The sequence below is a fragment of the Garra rufa genome, chromosome 11 (assembly GCF_049309525.1).
Source record: "Garra rufa chromosome 11, GarRuf1.0, whole genome shotgun sequence".
Taxonomy (NCBI): Eukaryota; Metazoa; Chordata; class Actinopteri; order Cypriniformes; family Cyprinidae; genus Garra; species Garra rufa.
In genome coordinates, this window is record NC_133371.1 from 46,496,094 (window position 1) to 46,520,633 (window position 24,540).

General features: G+C 30.8%; 1 protein-coding gene across 1 annotated transcript in view; it reads left to right on the top strand.

Moving 5' to 3' along the window:
* Positions 1 to 387: 387 nt before the first annotated feature.
* Positions 388 to 24,540, top strand: part of LOC141345392 (neuroplastin-like) — a 29,041-nt gene continuing 4,888 nt past the window's right edge. The window contains exons 1-3 of the mRNA XM_073850245.1: positions 388 to 622; positions 4,874 to 5,010; positions 7,554 to 7,827. Coding sequence (XP_073706346.1) covers positions 388 to 622; positions 4,874 to 5,010; positions 7,554 to 7,827 — 646 coding nt within the window. The remainder of the gene's footprint in view (positions 623 to 4,873; positions 5,011 to 7,553; positions 7,828 to 24,540) is intronic.

A 24,540-nucleotide genomic window follows, 5' to 3' on the forward strand; every position in this document is an offset into this window, starting at 1 on the left:
ATAATATATATAAATGAGTACATGGCATATAGTATTGGTTTGTTGTTTTTTGCATGTTACAAAAATTAGATTTTTAATTAATAAATAAATATTTTTATGTATTGTTTACAATCCAATACTAATATATATTAGATTTATTATATGGAGTGTAAATGAAGCAGTGTTTGTGATTGGAAGGAGGCCGATTTATTGTGTCAGAGACGCTGTGAGTGAGGATAATGCCGAGCTAAGCTCCCCATCGCTTTCCTGCCCGTGACACACACACACACACACACACACACACACACACACACACACACACACACACACACACACACACACAACACACACACACACACACACACAGTATCCTCAGAAGGCACGTGCGCACCATAATTAGAGCTGGTGATGTCAGCCAAGTTCCAATCCACGCCTTCTCCATCTATTCTACATGTTCACGCTCCGAGATTCATTTCATCCCGCTTAATTGCACAGAGGGAATTACGGCAATTTCGGAGATTAGCGGCGCTGCAGAAGGTGCAGCGTGTCAAAAGCGACGAGGCGGGCGGAGGGTTACGATCATATCCAGTATTTGTTAATTCTGGGGAAATATTGGGCCGCGGGGTTTGTGACATTGAGCTGTGTATTATCCACTGAAGGGGAATGATGGTGACTCAGCACATCAGAGAGGGAAGCCTGAATTACTGCGCCCGCAGGGGGTTGCTTTTAATTAAGTCTGCGCCATCTCATTATGTCAATCATGTGCACTGTTCAGATACACAATTATGCAAGAATGGTTCAGATTGTTCAGATTAAATATGAATTCTGTGTTTCTTAAATCAAGTTACAGTTAAGGTCAAGGGTTTACATACATCTTGTAGAATCTGCAAAATGGTAATTATTACCTAAATAAGAGGGATCGTACAAAATGCATGTTATTTTTTAATTAGTAGTGACCTGAATGAGATATTTCACATTAAAGATGTTCAGAAGGAAAAACGATGCATTAAAATCCGGGGATGAAAACTTTTGGAAATTTGAAGATCAGGGTAAATTAGCTTCTGAAGGGCAGTACTAGATGGAAAAAAAAAAAAAATGATATTTAGCCAAAATAAGATAAATGCAAACGTACCCATTCTGTTCAAAAGTTTTTCACCCCCCGGCTCTTAATGCATGGTTTTTCCTTCTGGAGCATCAGTGAGTGTTTGAACCTTCTGTAATAGTTGCATATGAGTCCCTCAGTTGTCCTCAGTGTGAAAAGATGGATCTCAAAATCATACAGTCATTGTTGGAAAGGGTTCAAATACACAAAAATGCTGGAAAACCAAAGAGTTTGTGGGACTTGACAGATTTTTCTGAAGAACAGCAGACAGTTTAACTGTTATGCAAGAATGTTTCAGACTGTCACTTTTTTTCATATCCGAAACTCTGTGAAATTAAAATATGAGTTCTGTGAATCAAGTGCTGTTGCTCAGTATTTTTATTTTCTTGTTTCTTAAATCAAGATGCAGTTGGGGTCAAAGGTTTACATAAACCTTGCAGAATCTGCAAAATGGTCATTATTTTAGCAAAATAAGAGGGATCATACAAAATGCATGTTATTTTTTATTTAGTACTGACCTGAATAAGCTATTTTACATTAAAGACGTCTAGAAGGGGGGGGGAAAAATGCATTAAGATTCCGGGGGGTGAAAACTTTTGGAATTAGAAGATCAGGGTAAATTTAACTTAAGGATCTTCTGTAGCTTCTGAAAAAATATGATATTTAGGCAAAATAAGAAAAATGTACACACCTCCATTCTGTTCAAAAGTTTTCACCCCCGGCTCTTAATGCATGTTTTTTCCTTCTGGAGCATCAGTGAGTGTTTGAACCTTCTGTAATAGTTGCATATGAGTCCCTCAGTTGTCCTCAGTGTGAAAAGATGCATCTCAAAATCATACAGTCATTGTTGGAAAGGGCTGAAATACACAAAAATGCTGGAAAACCAAAGAATTTATGGGATTTTTCTGAAAAAACAGCAGGCAGTTTAACTGTTATGCAAGAATGGTTCAGATTGTCATTTTTCTAGACAAGAAAAAATTATTGTCTTGTTTTCAGAAAAAAAACAAGTCCAAATTAAGTGCATTTTTTGCTTGAAACAAGCAAAATAATCTGCCAGTGGGGTGAGCAAAAAGATCTTATTTCAAACAGAAAACAATATTATTTTTCTTACCACTTTGGCAGATTATTTTGCTAACCTTCTTGATTTAAGATTTTTTAGATATTTCGGCTGGAAACGAGACAAAAAAAGCTAAGTATGAAAAGCATTTTTGCATTGTAAATTCAACTTATTTTCTCTTTTGGAATATATATATATATATATATGAATGTTTTTTATGTGAAATATCTTATTCAGGTCAGGACTAAGTAAAACATACCATGCATTTTGTATGATCCCTCAAAAATTACATTTTGCAGCTTCTGCAAGGTGTATGTAAAAGTTTGACCTATATTGAACTATACATTTATTTCAGATGCAAAATTATGTAAAATATTAAGTCTTGTTTTCTGAGAAATTTATTGGAAATAAATGAGTTTGTCTTGAGCTTGTTTTCCCTTAAGTAACTAAATTGATAATTCTGACCCCATATTTAATTTCACTTCATTTTGATAGCTCATTACGAAAACAATTATTCTGTTATTTTGCATTTTCAGTATTGTCTTGTTTCTCAGTACAAATATCTAAACAGTCTTAAATCACAATCTGATTTCTTGAAATGCAAGATGAAATGCAACAAGACTTGTTTTTTGACAGATCATTAAAATTAAGTAATTTTATGCTTAAAATGAGAAAAACATGGGGTCAGATTTACATTTTTGAATTAAGTCTTATTTACTTATGTCATTTTGCTTCTCAAGTAAATATATCTTGATTTAGGAATGTTTATATATTAAATATTGAGGAAGAACAGCACTATTTGCATTGACAGATAAATAAATTAAAGCCTATGCTAATTTTGTCCAATCAGATGCTGTCTTGAATGAGAATGTCCCTCCTCCTGACTCTGATATGAGTTCCTTAGTGTTGCATTAATTTGCTATTTAAACAATCATATAATATCTTACATCCAAACTTCCTGTTTCAAAAAAGGAAGTGTTGTACTTATAAGAAAGTTTTATTAAAGTAACTAGTCAGTTTTGATGTCATGCTGACAAAAATCATTAGGATATTAAGTAAAGATCATGTTCCATGAAGATATTTTCTATATTTTCCTACTGTAAATATATCAAAACTAAATTTTTGATTAGTAATATGCATTGCTAAGAACTTCAAAGGCGATTTTCTCAATATTTAGATTTTTTTGCAGCCTCAGATTTTCAAATAGTTGCATCTCAGCCAAATATTGCCTTATCCTAACAAAGCATACGTTAATGAAAAGCTTATTTATTCATAAACATATAAACAAATTCCAGCAAGCCTGGTTGTGTGACGGCAAATAAGGACACAATATAAACACTTGACTTCCAAACCTGTTCTGATGGTCTTGTTTTCTGACAAATGTTTTAAATGAAGTAAGTTTATGCTTAAAAAGACGGAAAAATGGGGTCAGCAAAATAAAGTTGAATTTTTGAATTAAGCCTTATTTTCTTATGTCATTTTGCTTCTCAAGTAAATATATCTTGATTTGGGAATGTTTATATATATATTAGATTTAAGAATGTCTATATGTTAAATACTGAGGAAGACCAGCACTTTTTGCATTGACAAATAAACTAATTTTCCAGGAAAAAATATTAAAAACATTGATGACTCATCTTGCTAATTTGTCCAATCAGATGCTGCCCTCCTCCTGACTCTGATATGAGTTCCTTAGTGTTACATTAATTTATGTTGTTTTTATTAGGAAGTTTTATTAAAGTAACTGTATTCAGTTTTGATGTCATGTTGACAAAAATCATTAGGATATTAATTAAAGATCATGTTCCATGAAGATATCTTCTATATTTTCCTGCTGTAAATATATCAAAACTAAATTTTTGATTATTAATATGAATTGCTGAATTGCTAAATGAAGTAAGTTTATGCTTAAAATGAGAAAAAAACATGGGGTCAGAGTTACTTTTTTGAATTAAGTCTTATTTTCTTATCATTTTGCTTCTCAAGTAAATATATCTTGATTTTAGGAATGTTTATATATTAAATACTGAGGAAGAACAACACTTTTTGCATTGACAAATAAACTAATTTTCCAGCAAAAAATACTAAAAATAATACATTTAAATAATAATATAATAAAAATATCTTGAATGAGAACATCCCACACTTTGAATCTGATATGAGTTCCTTAGTGTTACATTAATTTCTGTAGTTTTTATTAGGAAGTTTTATTAAAGTAATTGACGTCATGTTGACAAAACCTTTAGGATATTAAGTAAAGATAATGTTCCATGAAGATATTTTGTAAATTTCCAACTGTAAATATATTGAAACTTACAGTTTGATTAGTAAAATTAATTGCTTAGAACTTTATTTGGACAACTTTAAAGGCGATTTTTCTCAATATTTAGATTTTTTTTTGCACCCTCAGATTCCAGATTTTCAAACCATACATCAACGGAAAGCTTATTTTTCAGCTTTGATCAAATGAAAGACATGGTAAACAAATTCCAGCAAGCCTGGTTGTGTGACGGCAAATAAGGACACAATATAAACACTTGAGTTCCAAACCCGTTGTGATGGTCAGAGGATTCCAGAGACCTGAGCTTGTGAAATAATGCCACAAAAATCACGTCACACGAGCGAAAGAATACAGCGCATGTCAAGGCCAGATACAGAGAGTTAAGAACAAGATCAAGTAAAGGGACAAGCTTAAATCTGAGTGATGTAAAAGCAAGCCTTCTGTCTCTGTCCAGCTGCTCCTGAAATCATCGGCCATAAACGAAGCGAGAACAAAAAAGAAGGGGAAAATGCGACGCTGCACTGCAAATCTGTGGGATACCCGCATCCTGTCTGGATGTGGCGCAAGAAAGTGGGCCGAGGATCTTACATCGTACGTATACAAGCCTCTCACACACATATATGAATATTTGCTCACCAAGACTGGAATTATTTAATAAAAAAATACTATAAAAATGTGAAATATTATTAGACTTTAAAACTAGATTAAAAAGTTCGTCAAGTTTGTTAAAGAAGCTGTAAAAGATTAAAGTTTTGAACTTTATATAGATAGATTAGATTATTAGCATGTTGCTAGCATGATTAGAATGTAGTTAGCATTATTCTAACATTTTTCTAGCATGTTTAACATGTTTCTAGCATGATTGGCAAGTTGCTACCATGTCATTAGCATGTTTCTAGCATGATTAGCAAGTTGTTAATGTTTCTAGCATTATTAACAAGTTGCTACCACGTTTCTAACATGTTTCTAGCATGATTAGCAAGTTGTTAGCATGTTATTAGCATGATTAACAAGTTACTAGCATGTCATTAGCATGTTTCTAGCATGATTAGCAAATTGTTAGCATGTTATTAGCATGATTAACAAGTTACTAGCATGCCATTAGCATGTTTCTAGCATGATTAGCAAGTTGTTAGCATGTTATTAGCATGATTAACAAGTTACTAGCATGTCATTAACATGTTTCTAGCATGATTAGCAAGTTGTTAGCATGTTATTAGCATGATTAACAAGTTACTAGCATGCCATTAACATGTTTCTAGCATGATTAGCAAGTTGTTAGCATAGCATAGTTTCTAACGTTTCTATCATGATTAACAAGTTACTAGCATGTCATTAGCATTTTTCTAGCATGATTAGCAAGTTGTTAGCATGTTATTAGCATGATTAACAAGTTACTAGCATGTCATTAGTATGTTTCTAGCATGATTAGCAAATTGTTAACATGTTATTAGCATGATTAACAAGTTACTAGCATGCCATTAACATGTTTCTAGCATTATTAGCAAGTTGTTAGCATAGCATAGTTTCTAACGTTTCTATCATGATTAACAAGTTACTAGCATGTCATTAGCATTTTTCTAGCATGATTAGCAAGTTGTTAGCATGTTATTAGCATGATTAACAAGTTACTAGCATGTCATTAGCATGTTTCTAGCATGATTAGCAAATTGTTAGCATGTTATTAGCATGATTAACAAGTTACTAGCATGCCATTAACATGTTTCTAGCAGGATTAGCAAGTTGTTAGCATAGCATAGTTTCTAACGTTTCTAGCATGATTAGCAAGTTGTTAACATGTTATTAGCATGATTAACAAGTTACTAGCATGTCATTAGCATGTTTCTAGCATGATTAGCAAATTGTTAGCATGTTATTAGCATGATTAACAAGTTACTAGCATGCCATTAACATGTTTCTAGCAGGATTAGCAAGTTGTTAGCATAGCATAGTTTCTAACGTTTCTATCATGATTAACAAGTTACTAGCATGTCATTAGCATTTTTCTAGCATGATTAGCAAGTTGTTAGCATGTTATTGGCATGATTAACAAGTTACTAGCATGTTTCTAGCATGATTAACAAGTTGTTAGCATAGCATAGTTTCTAACGTTTCTATCATGATTAACAAGTTACTAGCATGTCATTAGCATGTTTCTAGCATGATTAACAAGTTGTTAGCATGTTATTAGCATGATTAACAAGTTACTAGCATGTCATTAGCATGTTTCTAGCATGATTAACAAGTTGTTAGCATGTTATTAACATGCTTAACAAGTTACTAGCATGTCATTAGCATGTTTCTAGCATGATTAACAAGTTGTTAGCATGTCGCTAACGTTTCTAGCAGGATTAGCAAGTTGTTAGCATGTTATTAACATGATTAACAAGTTACTAGCATGTCATTAGCATGTTTCTAGCATGATTAACAAGTTGTTAGCATGTCGCTAACGTTTCTATCATGATTAGCAAGTTGCTAACATGTTTCTATCATGATTAGCAAGTTGCTAGCATGTTTTTAGGCTAGAGAGTTGTTAGCACATTTCTAACATGTTTCTAGCATGATTAGCAAAGCTGCTAGCATGTTTCTAACATGTTTCTACAATGATTAGCAAAGCTGCTAGCATGTTTCTAACATGTTTCTATCATGATTAGCAAGCTGCTAGCATGTTTTTAGGCTAGAGAGTTGTTAGCACATTTCTAACATGTTTCTAGCATGATTAGCAAAGCTGCTAGCACATTTCTAACATGTTTCTATCATGATTAGCAAGTTACTAGCATGACATTAGCGTAGATTCGAAATATTAGAATGGACGTTTTATTGCATTAGAAATAATGTCTATGGGATTTTTAATCTTCAATTTGATCAACTATAAGTGAGATCATTCTGAAGAGCTGGCCTGAGTTTGGTGATTCTAGCTTGAATTCTCTAGGAGAAGACATCTTTACTGTCTCTTTTGATCTATTTAATGCATCCTTGATGAATTAAATGTACCCTGCTATTTAAATTAAACCTTAAATGGTATTCAAAGAAATATTTAAGCCAAAAATGAAACTCTCTCGTGGAATGACATTGAAGTCACATTGAAACTGGTTTCACAGACAGATGATGATGAGGTGATTTTGTCTTGACAGGACATTGATAACAGCACAGGCCGCTTCTTCATCATCAACAAAGACAATTTCACAGAGCTGAGCATCATGGGTTTGGACATCAGCACAGATCCGGGCGAGTACGTCTGCAACGCCTCCAACATCATCGGCTCCAAAGAGTCCGTGACCATCCTGCGGGTGAGGAGTCACCTCGCCCCGCTCTGGCCTTTCCTGGGCGTCCTGGCCGAGATCATCATCCTCGTGGTCATCATTGTGGTTTACGAGAAGCGCAAGCGGCCGGACGAGGTTCAAGACGGTAAGTGGCCCTCTGCTTTTAAGGATTTTTGCTGGAGAACCTGCGGTGGATTTCCTGGAGCCGTTTGTTGAAATGCTGATCATGACCGGCAATACAATATCATTCTGATAGAAGTGCTGTTACCTGGGCAATAGATCAGAAAACCAAGGGAATTATTATAGAAATGTAGGCCTGCACAATTGTGAGTGATTATAATTGCTGATTTTAATTCATATTAGTGATATAAAAACACTTGCATGCATGCAATCTTCTTTATTTCGAATCCACAAGTTGAAAGTTTGAGTTATAATAGTTTGCAAGAGTGTGATTATAAACGCAACCATTGTTAGAGTCCCATTTAGACACTTGATAGTTGTCGCCTTTTTCAAGACACATAAAAGCTTAAAAATACATTGACATTATTTCAAGCATATAACCAAAAACCCATTCAAAAAACCTACTGACTTTGGCACAAAAATGCTATTAATGGACTTAAACAGGCAAAACAAAAATAACAAAAAGACAGTAAAAATTTAAAATGTAAAATATTATTATATTTTAAAATAAGTGTTTTTCTATGTGAATATACTGTAAAATGGCATTTAACCAAAAACCAATTAAAAAAAAAAACTACTGACTTTGGCACAAAAATGCAATTAATTAACACAAACATACAAAACAAAAATACAGTAAAAATGTAAAATATTATTACCTTTAAAAAAAAGTGTTTTTCTATGTGAATATACTGTAAAATGCAATTTATTTCTGTGAATCAAAGCTGAATTTTCAGCATCATTTTGGCATTAACCAAAACCCAATTAAAAAAACCTACTGACTTTGGCACAAAAATGCATTTAATGAATACACACAACCTAAACAAAAATACAGTAAAAATGTACAATATTATTAGTTTTAAAAATGTGTTTTCTATGTGAATATACTGTAAAATGCAATTTATTTCTTTGAATCAAAGCTGAATTTTCAGCATCATTTTGGCATTTAACCAAAAACAAAATCAAAAAACCTACTGACTTTGGCACAAAAATGCAATTAATGAACGCAAACAAACAAAACAAAAATAACAAAAAATACAGTAAAAATGTAAAATATATTTACTGTTTAAAATAAGTTTTTCTGTGTGAATATACTGTAAAATGCAATTTATTTCTGTGAATCAAAGCCATATTTTTAGCATAATTTTGGCATTTAACCAAAAACCAATTAAAAAACCTACTGATTTTGGCACAAAAATGCAATTATTTAACATAAACAAACAAAACAAAAATAACAAAAAACAGTAAAAATTTAAAATATTATTACCTTTTTTTTAAAAAAAGTGTTTTTCTATGTGAATATACTGTAAAATGTAATTTATTTCTGTGATCAAAGCTGAATTTTCAGCATCATTTTGGCATTAACCAAAACCCAATTCAAAATACCTACTGACTTTGGCAAAAAATGCAATTAATGAACGCAAACAAACAAAACAAAAATAACAAAAAATACAGTAAAAATGTAAAATATATTTACTGTTTAAAATAAGCTTTTCTGTGTGAATATACTGTAAAATGCAATTTATTTCTGTGAATCAAAGCCATATTTTTAGCATAATTTTGGCATTTAACCAAAAACCAATTAAAAAACCTACTGATTTTGGCACAAAAATGCAATTATTTAACATAAACAAACAAAACAAAAATAACAAAAAACAGTAAAAATTTTAAATATTATTACCTTTAAAAAAAAGTGTTTTTCTATGTGAATATACTGTAAAATGTAATTTATTTCTTTGAATCAAAGCTGAATTTTCAGCATCATTTTGGCATTTAACCAAAAACCAATTAAAAAACCTACTGACTTTGGCAAAAAATGCAATTAATGAACGCAAACAAACAAAACAAAAATAACAAAAAATACAGTAAAAATGTAAAATATATTTACTGTTTAAAATAAGCTTTTCTGTGTGAATATACTGTAAAATGCAATTTATTTCTGTGAATCAAAGCCATATTTTTAGCATAATTTTGGCATTTAACCAAAAACCAATTAAAAAACCTACTGATTTTGGCACAAAAATGCAATTATTTAACATAAACAAACAAAACAAAAAATAACAAAAAACAGTAAAAATGTAAAATATTATTACCTTTAAAAAAAAAGTGTTTTTCTATGTGAATATACTGTAAAATGTAATTTATTTCTGTGATCAAAGCTGAATTTTCAGCATCATTTTGGCATTAACCAAAACCCAATTCAAAATACCTACTGACTTGGGCATAAACATGCAATCAATTAACAAACAAAACAGAAATATAGTAAATATTTAAAATATTATTACCGTTTAAAACAAGTGTTTTTTATATGAATATACTGTAAAATGCAATTTATTTCTGTGAATCAAAGCCATATTTTCAGCATAATTTTGGCATTTAACCAAAAACCAAAAGCCTACTGACTTTGGCACAAAAATGCAACCAATTTTTTAAGAACTCATTCCTGCAGCACTCCATTGCATATCTAAACTTTCCAAAGAGTACTTTCTCAAAAGTACTGAAAGAATCATTAATGGAATTACAATCAAAACTGTGTTTGTCAAATTGCCTCAGCATTTATTTTGATGTCAAATTAAATAAACACTCACACAAATAGGCCTGTCAATTGGTCATGCATTCGTGTTCCTAAAATTGCCGTCAGCGATTGATTCTACAGCTCAACCGCTGCCAAAAACATGTTGCAAATGGAAAATCTGGATGCGTCTGAAGTTGACATAAATAGACTGCTGTCAGCACTTTCGCAGTGACTTAATTGCATCAGCAGTAACTCCACGCTTATGTATTCTAATAATTGTGGAGGCCTATGATGTGCCACACAAACAGACGAGAGTAGAATAATCCATGCCATCAATAATATATTCTGAAGAGGTTGTTAGTGGGTCATTTACGGACGGGGCTCTTAGCGTAGCTGCACGAGTGAATATTCATGAGTGTTGAGTCAGCGGAGAGCCACTGGGAAATACTGACCTCTATGCTTGACCACGTTTTAATCTGAGACCGGATCCTCCACTAGAAAGACAAATCAGAGCTGGAGCTCCTCGCATTTGTACGCTCTTAAAGTTAATGAATAATTGATTCAGTCGTCAGCTGCACACGAGTCTCTGGTCTCAATAAGACAAACAGAAATGGTAATGTTCTCCTGTTATCGCTAGATGTTTGTAAGCATGGCTGTGTTTCTTTTTTTAAACCCATTCTGTCACATTTCCAACTTTTAAAAATACAATTAGTGATTGAAGAGAACAGCTATTTTGGGTTACCCAAAGAACATTTCAGTGAACAGTTTTCAAGAAGTACAGTTTCCCTTTTAGAATCTGCAAAATGTTACTTATTTTATCAGAAGAAGAGAGATCATATAAAATGCACGTTATTGTTTATTTAGTACTGACCTGAATTAGATATTGCACATAAAAGATGTTTAAACTGCCTGCTGTTCTTCAGAAAAATCCTTCAGGTCTCTTGGTTTTCCAGCATTTTTGTGCATTTGAACCCTTTCCAACAATGACTGTATGATTTTGAGATCCATCTTTTGACACTGAGGACAACTGAGGGACTCATATGCAACTATTACAGAAGGTTCAAACACTCACTGATGCTCCAGAAGGAAAAACCATGCATTAAGATCCGGGGGTGAAAACTTTTGAACAGAATGAAGATGTGTACTTTTTTTTATTTTCTCTAAATATTTACTATACTAACATGTTTTCCAGAAGACAAAATAAGTTTTGCCCTGATCTTCAAATTCCAAAAGTTTTCACCCCCCGGCTCTTAATGCATGGTTTTTCCTTCTGGAGCATCAGTGAGTGTTTGAACCTTCTGTAATAGTTGCATATGAGTCCCTCAGTTGTCCTCAGTGTGAAAAGATGGATCTCAAAATCATACAGTCATTGTTGGAAAGGGTTCAAATAGACAAAAATGCTGGAAAACCAAATAATTTGTGGGAGCTGAAGGATTTTTCTGAAGAACAGCAGACAGTTTAACTGTTCAGGACAAACAAGGGACTCATGAAAAACTATCACTAAACAAAAAAAACACAGCTGTGAATCATTCAGGGAACAACACAGTATTGAGAATCAAAGGGTTGTAAACTTTATAAATTCAACTATTATTTTTTCTTGTGGACTATATGTAAACATCTTTTATGTGAGATATCTTATTCAGGTCAGTACTAAATAAACAATAACATGCATTTTGTATGATCCCTCTTATTTTGCTAAAATAATTAACATTTTGCAGATTCTGAAAGGAGGATGTAAACTTTTGACCTCAACTGTAGATGAGTTTCTTTATCAGATTTGGAGAAATGTTTTCATTCCATCTCTGTCTAATGAAGAGTCCAAACAGCTGATAAAAACATCACAATAACACACATGTAATCCACACCACTCCAGTCCATCAGTTAACATCTTGAGAAGACACAAGCTGAAACAAATCCATCATTTTGATGCTTTTTAACTCAAATGCGAGTTCATAATCCATAATTCATAATTTATCCATCCTGTTGTCTCTCACATCAAAATCCAGCCACATATTTGTTTAGAGCTGTTTTGGCTTGTAAACAAAGCTTGATCTGCACAGATTTCTCTCCTGATTCAGACCAAAACAAAAATAATAAAAATACAGTAAAAATTCTAAATATTATTACAGTTTAAAATAAGTGTTTTCTATGTGAATATACTGTAAAATGTCATTTATTTCTGTGATCAAAGCTGAATTTTCAGCATCATTTTGGCATTAACCAAAAACCAATTCCAAAACCCTACTGACTTTGACACAAAAATGCAATTAACACAAACAAAACAAAAAAACTAACAAAAAAATACTGTAAAAATGTAAAATATTATTACCGTTTAAAATAAGTGTTTTCTATGTGAATATACTGTAAAATGTCATTTATTTCTGTGATCAAAGCTGAATTTTCAGCATCATTTTGGCATTTAACCAAAAAACTATTCAAAAAATTGATTCAGGGACAAAAATGCAATTATTTAACATAAACAAACAAAACAAAAATAACACAAAAATACAGTAAAAAATTTAAAATATTATTACCTTTTAAAAAAAGTGTTTTTCTATGTGAATATACTGTCAAATGTAATTTATTTCTGTGATCAAAGTGTAAAAGTCCTTCTCCTGTTGTCTCTCACATCAAAATCCAGCCACATATTTGTTTAGAGCAGTTTTGGCTTGTAAACAAAGCTTGATTTGTACAGATTTCTCTCCTGATTCAGACCAAAACAAAAATAATAAAAATACAGTAAAAATTCAAAATATTATTACATTTTTAAAAAAGTGTTTTCTATGTGAATATACTGTAAAATGTCATTTATTTCTGTGATCAAAGCTGAATTTTCAGCATCATTTTGGCATTTAACCAAAAAACTATTCAAAAAAACCTACTGACTTTGACACACAAATGCAATTTAAACAAACAAAACAAAAAAATACAGTAAAAATGTAAAATATTATTACAGTTTAAAATAAAGAGTTTTTCTATGTGAATATACTGTAAAATGTAATTTATGTCTGTGATCAAAGTGTAAAAGTCCATCTCCTGTTGTCTCTCACATCAAAATCCAGCCACATATTTGTTTAGAGCAGTTTTGGCTTGTAAACAGAGCTTAATCTGTGCAGATTTCGCTCCTGATTCAGACCAGACCACTTTTTTTCACCTGAGGAAGCGTTATTATGGATTATGGACTTGTGTTTTAGTTAAAACATCATGATGGATTTTGTTTAAGCTTTTGCCTTCTCAAGATGTGGATTACTTGATGTATTTATCAGCTGTTTGGACTCTCATTCTGACGGCACCCATTCACTCCAGAGGATCCATTGTCGAGCAAGTGATAGAATGACACATTTCTCCAAATCTGATTAAGAAACAAACTCATGGATGAACTATTCCTTTAAAATAACCACTTGTACAATGAAAAGTTTTCATAGACATTAAAGATTCTTCAGTGCCAATAAAGAAGTGTTATTTTTAAGAGTGTGGCCGCAGGGGGAAGAGAAGGAGAGGACGGGGAATCTCAGTAACCGGCGAGTTCGGTCGGTCTAAACAGGTTCCGTTCTGAACATGTCGAGGCTGTGAGTGTGACAGTCTCTAAAGGGATGCAGTCAGGCATAGCTCCATGCTAATTTGACCTTTGCAGAACCACAGAAGGGTATCTCAGAGCCAGGGGTGGTCAGACGCTACCCTTTCCAATGTGCTGCGAGATGCAGCGTGTTCTAGTGACTGGCGGCACACGACTCTCAGTCAAACTCAGCTGCTTCTATTGTGTTCAGCTTAACTCCAGCTAGAACTCAAGATACATCGGTCTTATTTAGTCTTTATCAGATTCTACATCCACCCAGTAAGTGTTGTTTACATGTCTAGCAGTAACTGCATGGGATGCATTGGGATTTCCCATGTACAAACTGAGCTAAACAGGAATAGAAAAGAAAAACCATATTAACCCTCTGGTTGTGTTCGGGTCAAATTCACCTGGAAAAGATATTATTTTTCCCAAAAGTACTAGTTAACATTATCGCATTGGACTCAAACTTCTTCTTTTTTTTTTGTACAATTTTCATTATTTTTTGTGGGTTTTATTTCACCTAGTTACACTTGTGGTTCTGGTCAAAAATGACCGGACTCCAAACAATTGCTTATAAATCTTTCATTTTTCTATATTATCAACAAATATTGGATTTTTTCTTTTTGTGAACTTGTTTTCTTTCATTTAGGACTGGTTTTGTGTTTCTGTTTGCATCTGATTAATTGTAGGCCTCATTTATCTGAGAGTAGGTACCTCATTTTTTTGAGTGAAAAAAACATTTTTTATGAATAATTTTCACAATATTAAACAAAAAATCATGAAAATGTCCACTGTTTCTCACACTAGTGTGCTTTAATGTTTAATCAGGAAGCTTGCTTTTAAATGCTTTTATTTTGTACAAATTTGCAAAAAGTCACACTTGTGGCGATCCCGGTCAAAAATGACCGGACTCCAAACAATTGCTTATAAATCTTTCATTTTTCTATATTATCAACAAATATTGGATTTTTTCTTTTTGTCAACTTGTTTTCTTTCATTTAGGACTGGTTTTGTGTTTCTGTTTGCATCTGATTAATTGTAGGCCTCATTTATCTGAGAGTAGGTACCTCATTTTTTTGAGTGAAAAAAACATTTTTTATGAATAATTTTCACAATATTAAACAAAAAATCATGAAAATGTCCACTGTTTCTCACACTAGTGTGCTTTAATGTTTAATCAGGAAGCTTGCTTTTAAATGCTTTTATTTTGTACAAATTTGCAAAAAGTCACACTTGTGGCGATCCCGGTCAAAAATGACCGGACTCCAAACAATTGCTTATAAATCTTTCATTTTTCTATATTATCAACAAATATTGGATTTTTTCTTTTTGTCAACTTGTTTTCTTTCATTTAGGACTGGTTTTGTGTTTCTGTTTGCATCTGATTAATTGTAGGCCTCATTTATCTGAGAGTAGGTACCTCATTTTTTTGAGTGAAAAAAACATTTTTTATGAATAATTTTCACAATATTAAACAAAAAATCATGAAAATGTCCACTGTTTCTCACACTAGTGTGCTTTAATGTTTAATCAGGAAGCTTGCTTTTAAATGCTTTTATTTTGTACAAATTTGCAAAAAGTCACACTTGTGGCGATCCCGGTCAAAAATGACCGGACTCCAAACAATTGCTTATAAATCTTTCATTTTTCTATATTATCAACAAATATTGGATTTTTTCTTTTTGTCAACTTGTTTTCTTTCATTTAGGACTGGTTTTGTGTTTCTGTTTGCATCTGATTAATCGTAGGCCTCATTTATTAGAGAGTAGGCACCTCATTTTTTGAGTGAAAACAGCATTTTTTATGAATAATTTTCACAATATTAAACAAAAAATCATGAAAATGTGCACTGTTTCTCACACTAGTGTGCTTTAATGTTTAATCAGGAAGCTTGCTTTTAAAGGCTTTTATTTTGTACAAATTTGCAAAAAAGTCACACTTGTGGCGATCCCGGTCAAAAATGACCGGACTCCAAACAATTGCTTATAAATCTTTCATTTTTCTATATTATCAACAAATATTGGATTTATTCTTTTTGTCAACTTGTTTTCTTTCATTTAGGACTGGTTTTGTGTTTCTGTTTGCATCTGATTAACTGTAAGCCTCATTTATCCAAAAGTAGGTACCTCTTTTTTGAGTGAAAAAATATTTTTTTATGAATACATTTCACAATATTAAACAAAAAATCATGAAAATGTGCACTGTTTCTCACACTAGTGTGCTTTAATGTTTAATCAGGAAGTTTGCTTTTAAATGCATTTATTTTGTACAAAAGTCACACTTGTCAAAAAAGACTAATTGTCTCTCTTACTTTCATTCTCCCCCATTCACTTTCAGTGGCCAGCCATTTTTGGCAAATGTGACTGTGTGGAATTTTGTACAAAATTGAAGCAATTGAAAGCAAACTTCCTGATTAAACATTAAAGCACACTAGTGTGAGAAACATTTTATCTAAAAATGCTTTTTTCACTCAAAAAATGAGGTGCCTACTTTCGTATAATTGAGGCTTACAGTTAATCAGATACAAATAGAAACACAAAACCAGTCCTAAATGAAAGACAACAAGTTGACAGAAAGATCGAATCCAATATTTGGTGATAATCTAGCATAATGAGAGATTTATAAGCAAACACAACCAGAGGGTTAAAGTCAGCATGAATAGTTTACTTTCTCTATAAACATTCCTGGTTTTTATAAACAATTCATCAGTGCATGTTTCCAAAGGAAATAGTTTGACATTTTAATCCCTCATCAAATTAACATGCTTAACGATTGAGATTTATGACCCCATGAAAGAAATTAAGCTGTGTTACACTTAAATTTGAGCGAAATATCAGAGTATAAATGTCTCTAAATATTCTCAGAGCAGAGAGAGCGCATGTGGATGGTTGCCAGGTTGGGAAGATAAAGTAAAACACTGGGAAGACAGTCGTATTGTCACAATATCAGATTTTAAACATAGAACAACAGGTAAAGCAAATGAATAATAGATGATTCAAATGGAGGTTATAGTTATTTTATCTATTTAAAAAAGCATTTCACCCCCTTTAAAAAAAATAAAAATCACATGCCAGATAGAAATCTTTGCAACTTTGATAAGAGCTAAAAGGACACAGCCAAATCTTAATTCATGATATAGTCATTTTATTTTATTTCACAATAACAATTTATATCATGATATAGTCAATTTTGTTATTATTAATAAGAACATAGATGCAAGGAACAAACTAAAGGACAAATACAATAAAACAAAGACGCAAGTGAAATCAATAGGGCCCTATGACATTTGTTTTATTCCCAAATCTGTTTTATATTTTCCAAATTCATTTAAACTTTTCAGGATTCCATTTTTTTTTCCATTTTGAATTTTTCTGGACTCTGTTTTAATGGTTACATTAAAAAAATATTAATCAAAAAAGCAAGTCTAATTAATTGAAATCATAAAACGTACACGATTTAACTGCAATTTCCTAAAAGTTTAACAAAAATTAAATTTTAAGGCCCTATAAAATGTTTTATTTTTATTTTAATCAAATTCTATGAATCTTCTGCATTCCATTTTAATAGTTTCATTTTCAAACTTTAATAAACAAAAGCTTGTCTAATTAATTTATAAAGATTAATTAGATTTTATAAAGAATTACGTATTATTACTATTACTACAAATGAAATAAATAGGGCCCTATGAAATTTGTTTTATTCCCAAATGTGTTTTATTTTTTCCAAATTCATAATTTTTCTTGATTCCATTTTTTTTTTTTTTTTTTTTTTTAATTGAATTTTCTAGACTCTATTTTAATGGTTACATGTAACAAATATGAATAAAAAGATTCATTTTTCTAATTAATTGAAATCATAAAAAATTAAATTCAGTTGTATTTTGATCAAATTCTGTGAATCCTCTGCATTCCATTTTAATAGTTTTATTTTTACTTTTATGATCAAAAGCATGTGTAATTAATTGATAAAGATTAGATTTTTTTTAAAGAATTTTTTTTTTTTTTTTTTCAAAAATACTGTATTGTGTGTGAATAAATTCTACTAAATATTTTTTTCTGGTAAATATTCCTTAAATATTGTTTTAATAATTTTTTATTAGTAGTAGTAGTACTATCATTACATTAAGTCATATTTCTGTCAAGTTAAACCAAACTTTATTTTGACAGGAACTCATGACATCTGGCAACCGCAAGCAGTAAATATAAGCATTAAAGCTAGAGGAGGTTTCTTACTTCTTACTATTTTTTGGATAAATAACCATCAGGCAAATATTGCATTTGATTATGTTTAATACAGAGATGCAAAAATCGTTTTTACGATTGGAACACGATTTACCGCGTAGCCCTAAACTATTTAGCCATTCTTTAGACTGGTTTTGCAGGTATTGTTGTAGCCAGAGTTCATATGAAAGGTTATGGTGATAACAGCTAATAACAATAGAAGTTGAAGTCTATTCTATACTGAGACACTGAGGCGAACTTGATGATCTGGGCTGTGAATGTTGCTTTATGTTGACGTGTGGTTTGTGTGCTGATGAACACACTATTTGTCAAGTGCTGGTTCTGCCTGAGGATGGTTTCAGCTGGAAACCAAGGGGGTTTTGTTTGTTCATATTAAAATATACACACTAGGCAGGAATTGAATAACCCAGATGCTCAACCAAACTGAATGAAAGTGTTTAACGATTGTGAGTCCCTGCCTGAAAGACACAATAAAATGCATGATAAAATGACTGCAAGTAAATAACGGGTCAAACTTTGTTTTTTCCTTCTCCATTGTGGCTTCGTATTCTTTGTTGTTGGTAAGTTTGAGAACTTGCATGTCTTGAGAAATGTCTGCTTCTCATTCGGGCTGTGATGTTGACACATGCTTGTAATTGTCAAAAGAAATTAAAAAGATGTTTGTGTCATCAACAGTATTCATTGTGACTGGATTCCCTACTGTTACTTGCTATGAGTGGTAATGGGCTTTATTGGCAAAATGCAAAATAATTTTTAATATTCAATATTTTAAATCAGAATTTTTCTAGTAATATAGTTTTCTGTGTTAAGTCAAAAACTTGATGGATGAATCTCATCAAAACATATCCGGGACATATTTCACCTTCAGAATTCATTCATTATGACATTTATTTGCATCCCCCTTGTATTACAGTTATACAACAGCGTTTTAGTGCCACGTAAAAAATAAAATAAAAATAAATCTAAATTCTCTTATATTCTCTAATACAAGAATAAAGTCCAAATGTTTTGAGAATAAAGTAAAAAAAAAAGTGAAAATAAAGTTGAAATATTACAAGAATAAAGTCCAAATGTTTTGAGAATTAAGTCGAAATTTTTTTTGAAAATAAAGTTGAAATATTACAAGAATAAAGTCCAAATGTTTTGAGAATAAAGTAAAAAAAAAAAGTGAAAATAAAGTTGAAATATTACAAGAATAAAGTCCAAATGTTTTGAGAATAAAGTAGAAATTTTTTGAAAATAAAGTTGAAATATTACAAGAATAAAGTCCAAATGTTTTGAGAATAAAGTAGAAATTTTTTGAAAATAAAGTTGAAATATTACAAGAATAAAGTCCAAATGTTTTGAGATTAAAGTAGAATTTTTTTTAAAAATAAAGTTGAAATATTACAAGAATAAAGTCCAAATGTTTTGAGAATAAAAGTTACAATATTTCACAAATAAAGTCGAAATTCAGATAATAAAGTTGAAATATTTTGAGAATAAGGTCAAAATTATGAGAATAAAGTTGAAATGTTTTGAGAATAAAAGTTTAAATGTTTTGAGAATAAATTTGAAATATTATCTTTGCGTTCCAACGTTCCACCTGCGGGAAGTTTTGCGCTGAGTTAAATTTAAAAGGAATACTATAGGAAATTACGACAATAAAGTCAAAATGTTTCAAGAATAAACTCAAAATGTTAAGAAAATAAAATCTTATTCTCATAATTTTGACTTTATTGAAATATTTAGAAATTATTCTCTTAGTATTTTGACTTCTCGAAATATTTTGATTCATTTTAATTTTTTTGTTGAAATATTTCTAATTTGTTCTCGAAATATTTTGACTATCATAATTTTGACTTTATTCTCGTAATTTTGACTTTATTGTTGAATATTTCAATATTAAATTTTATTCTCAAAATATTTTGACTTCTCATTTTTACTTGTTTAAATATTTAAACTTTATTCTCGCAATATTTCGACTTTATTTTCATAATGTTGACTATTGTTGAAATATTTAGACACTATTCTTAAAATATTTAGATTTTATTCTCAAAATATTTTGAATCTTCTCATTTTGACTTGTTGAAATATTTCAACTTTATTCTCAAAATATTTTAACTTTATTCTCATAATTTCAACTTTATTCTTGAAATAGTGCAACTTTAATTTCATAATATTATTTTTTTTTTTTTAAATTTATGTGGCACTAAAACGCCGTCAGTACAGTCAAGCTGTTTTTTTTTAACAATAAAAAAGTAGTAAAACAAATAATAGCATGATCTTTGGATAATTTACCATTTTTATAATATATATATATTCTGTATTTTTTTGTTAGGGTTAAAATATGACCCAGATATGCTCTTGACAGGTTTCGAGAGATTCACCATGGCATCTTTATTTTATGACCTAGTTACTTCTGTTCATATAATCAAAGGTGTCACTTGAGACACACCTTCCTAATGAAGAAAATGAGCATCATAGCAGCATCTGGAAAGAAAAACAAAGAATTCATTGCTTATTTTTTAAGCCTGAATTGTGGCATGTGTCTAGCTGCTTGTTTTGCACTGGATGATTCTCTGAAGAGCCTCTACAGACTCTATTTTACAGCAAGACTGCATGCAAAACATGGAGTAAGGAGAGAAAGTTGGCGTGCATGAACGGCGTGTCCTGTTCTGTGGTTTGGGGAGGATTTGTCCCCAGGAGAGGGAGTGATGGGAGGCTGCACTAGATTAAGGTAGATTATATCTGCCCACAGTCTTATCAACAGAATCAGAGATGAGGACGTAATGCGATGACGCACGTTACAGATGAAATCCTCGTGCCAGGATTTCATATTTCCAACGGCGGCGTCCTCTACACCTCTGTGTGCAGATATACTGACATTAGCGAAAGTCAATCACTGCATGAAGGTTTGTTCACACTGACCACCATTTTATTCAACAAGCTGAACCACAAATGAGATAAATGTGACCCTGGACCACAAAACCAGTTATAAGGGTCAATTTAAGGGTGAAATTGACATTATATCTGAAAGCTGAATAAAAATAAGCTTTCCATTGATGTATGGTTTGTTAGGATAGGAAAATATTTGGTTGAGACACAACTGTTTGAAAATCTGGAATCTGAGGATGCAAAAAAATCTAAATATTAAGAAAATCGCCTTTTAAAGTTGTTTAAATTTAGTTCTTAGCAATGCATATTACTAATCCAAAATTAAGTTTTGATATATTTACAGTAGGAAATTTACAAAATATCTTGATGGAACCATGATGTTTACTTAATCTTAATCTTATTTCAGATTTATTTCAGTTAACAAAATGATTTTTTTTTTATGATTGAATGACTATATTATATTTCAGCTTTATTTCAATTAACAAAATTATTTTTTTCTAGTAATTTAATTACTAAAATGTAAACTTACTCATTTATTCTGTTATTTGCCAAGAATTTACAAATTTTAAATATTTTTCATCAAATACAGTATATATTTAATTTCTGCTTTATTTCAATTAACAAAATGATTTAAAATATATATTGTTTGTTTTACAATTAATGTTCATATTGTATTTCAGTCAACCAAATTATTTATCTTTTGTAATTTTATTACTAAAATGTGAACTTATTTATTCAGTTATTTGCCAAGACATTTCCATTTTTAAATATTTGTCAAAGTTTTTCATCTAATATTTATATTTTATTTCAGCTTTATTTCAATTAACAAAATTATTTTTTTCTAGTAATTTAATTACTAAAATGTAAACTTACTCAATTATTCAGTTATTTGCCAAGAATTTACATTTTTTAATATTTTTCATCAAATACAGTATATATTTAATTTCTGCTTTATTTCAATTAACAACATGATTTAAAATATATATTGTTTGTTTTTCAATTAATGTTCATATTGTATTTCAGTCAACCAAATTATTTATTTTTTGTAATTTTATTACTAAAATGTAAACTTATTTATTCAGTTATTTGCCAAGACATTTCCATTTTTAAATATTTATCAAAGTTTTTCATCTAATATTTATATTTTATTTCAGCTTTATTTTAATTAACAAAATTATTTTTTTCTAGTAATTTAATTACTAAAATGTAAACTTACTCAATTATTCAGTTATTTGCCAAGAATTCACATTTTTAAATATTTTTCATCAAATACAGTATATATTTAATTTCTGCTTTATTTCAATTAACAAAATGATTTAAAATATATATTGTTTGTTTTACAATTAATGTTCATATTGTATTTCAGTCAACCAAATTATTTATCTTTTGTAATTTTATTACTAAAATGTGAACTTATTTATTCAGTTATTTGCCAAGACATTTCCATTTTTTTAATATTTGTCAAAGTTTTTCATCTAATATTTATATTTTATTTCAGCTTTATTTTAATTAACAAAATTATTTTTTTCTAGTAATTTAATTACTAAAATGTAAACTTATTTATTCAGTTATTTGCCAAGAATTCACATTTTTAAATATTTTTCATCAAATACAGTTGCAAACAAAATTATTCAACCCTCCAGAGACTGCAGTACTTTACAAATAAAAGCTTGTCTGAAGTTTCAGGACTTTATAAAAATTGCATCTGCAAAAGTGTACTGGCATATTAAGAGTGACAATGTCAATATATATAATGTCATGTGTTTGAGTTCTAGGATTTTTTGTAATAACACAGCTGTCATAATTATTCAACCCCTATTCAACATTGCCGTTTTAAGTCATTTATTTTTGTGGTAGGGAACAAAATTGTCCTAAAACACAATTAAGCCTAAAAAACTGAATCAGCTTGAGATGTTACACATCTATGCATTTATCCCATGCATGTGCTGAAGTTGAGTAGCAAATATGGTAAAGTCAACAGAGCTTTCACAAAAGGTATAGAGAAGAAATGGTTTTATTGTATTAGAAAGTCAAAGGCTACGTGAAGATTTCTAAGACACTAAAAGCCTAATTCCTTAGTTGAAAGTGTGTTCTACCAGAAAACCTTTGAAGGTGTTGAACCAAAAAATGCACAATTTCATAAAATGTTTGATCAGACCAACTGAGAAAAACCTGCAATGTACAGCCAAAGACTTGCGAGATGACCAGACGAAAGGAGGAAAAATATTTAACTCCAGAGTAGAAGATGAACATAGAACAAGCATGGCTTTCACGTTGGGGCATCTTGGCGAATACCATTCTTGATCAAGAAGAACAAAAAGGTCAGCTTGAATATGCTAAAATTTATTTGTATAGACCTGTGGAGTTCTGGAAGATTGTTTAATGGAGTGATGTGACCAAACTAGAACTTTCTGGACGTATAGATCAGTGTGTCTGGTGCAAAAAAGGGAAAACTAATGAGCAGAAGAACACTATCTCCATGGTCAAACATTGAGGTGAGCTGATCCAATTATGGGGTTGTTTTACTGTAGCATGAAGTGGAAAACATGAGCGTATGAAGGAAACCATGGATTCTTTGAAGTTTCAGGCCATTTTGCCAAGAATTGTGATGCCTTTGATGCAAAGACCGAAGATGATGATCAATGGATCAATGGCAGGACAATCATCCCAAAGTAAACAAACAAATCTACTTAAGCTTGGTTAGGGATCAGTCACAGAATGTTCTTGAGTGGCCTGTTCAGTCTCCAGATTTAATTCTCACTGAAAATATTTGGTCGAATTTGAAGAAAGCAGTGGCAAAGTGAAAACCAAAGATTATCCGTGATCTAAAAGCTTTTTCAGCCGAGGAATGGTCTAAGATTGCAGTAGAGAGGTGGTCAACGCTTCTAAACACTTTCAAACAGCGTTTATTGGTGGTTTTAGATAATAAAAGATTCTGCACCAAATTTTACTTTTGGGGGTTGAATAATTTTGAACATGAACGTTTAGAGCCAATTTGATTTTTTTTCTCCATTATTTATCAATTTATGTTCTCAGAATTACTCAAATGCGTATTTAAATACTTTATCTAATAGTGTCCTAATGCCTTTGTAGATTTGTTTTTAGAAAAACAAATTATCTGGAACAAAATGTCTTGCATGTCAAGGGGGTTGAATAATTTCCATTGCAACTGTATATATTTCATGTCTGCTTTATTTCAATTAACAAAATGATTTAAAATATATATTGTTTGTTTTTCAATTAATGTTCATATTGTATTTCAGTCAACCAAATTATTTATTTTTTGTAATTTTATTACTAAAATGTAAACTTATTTATTCAGTTATTTGCCAAGACATTTCCATTTTAAAATATAAGTTTTTCATCTAATATTTATATATTTTTTTTCATCTTTATTTTAATTAACAAAATTATTTTTTTTTGTAATTTTATTACTAAAATGTAAACCTACTAAATTATTCAGTTCCAAGAATTTCCAATTTTACATAT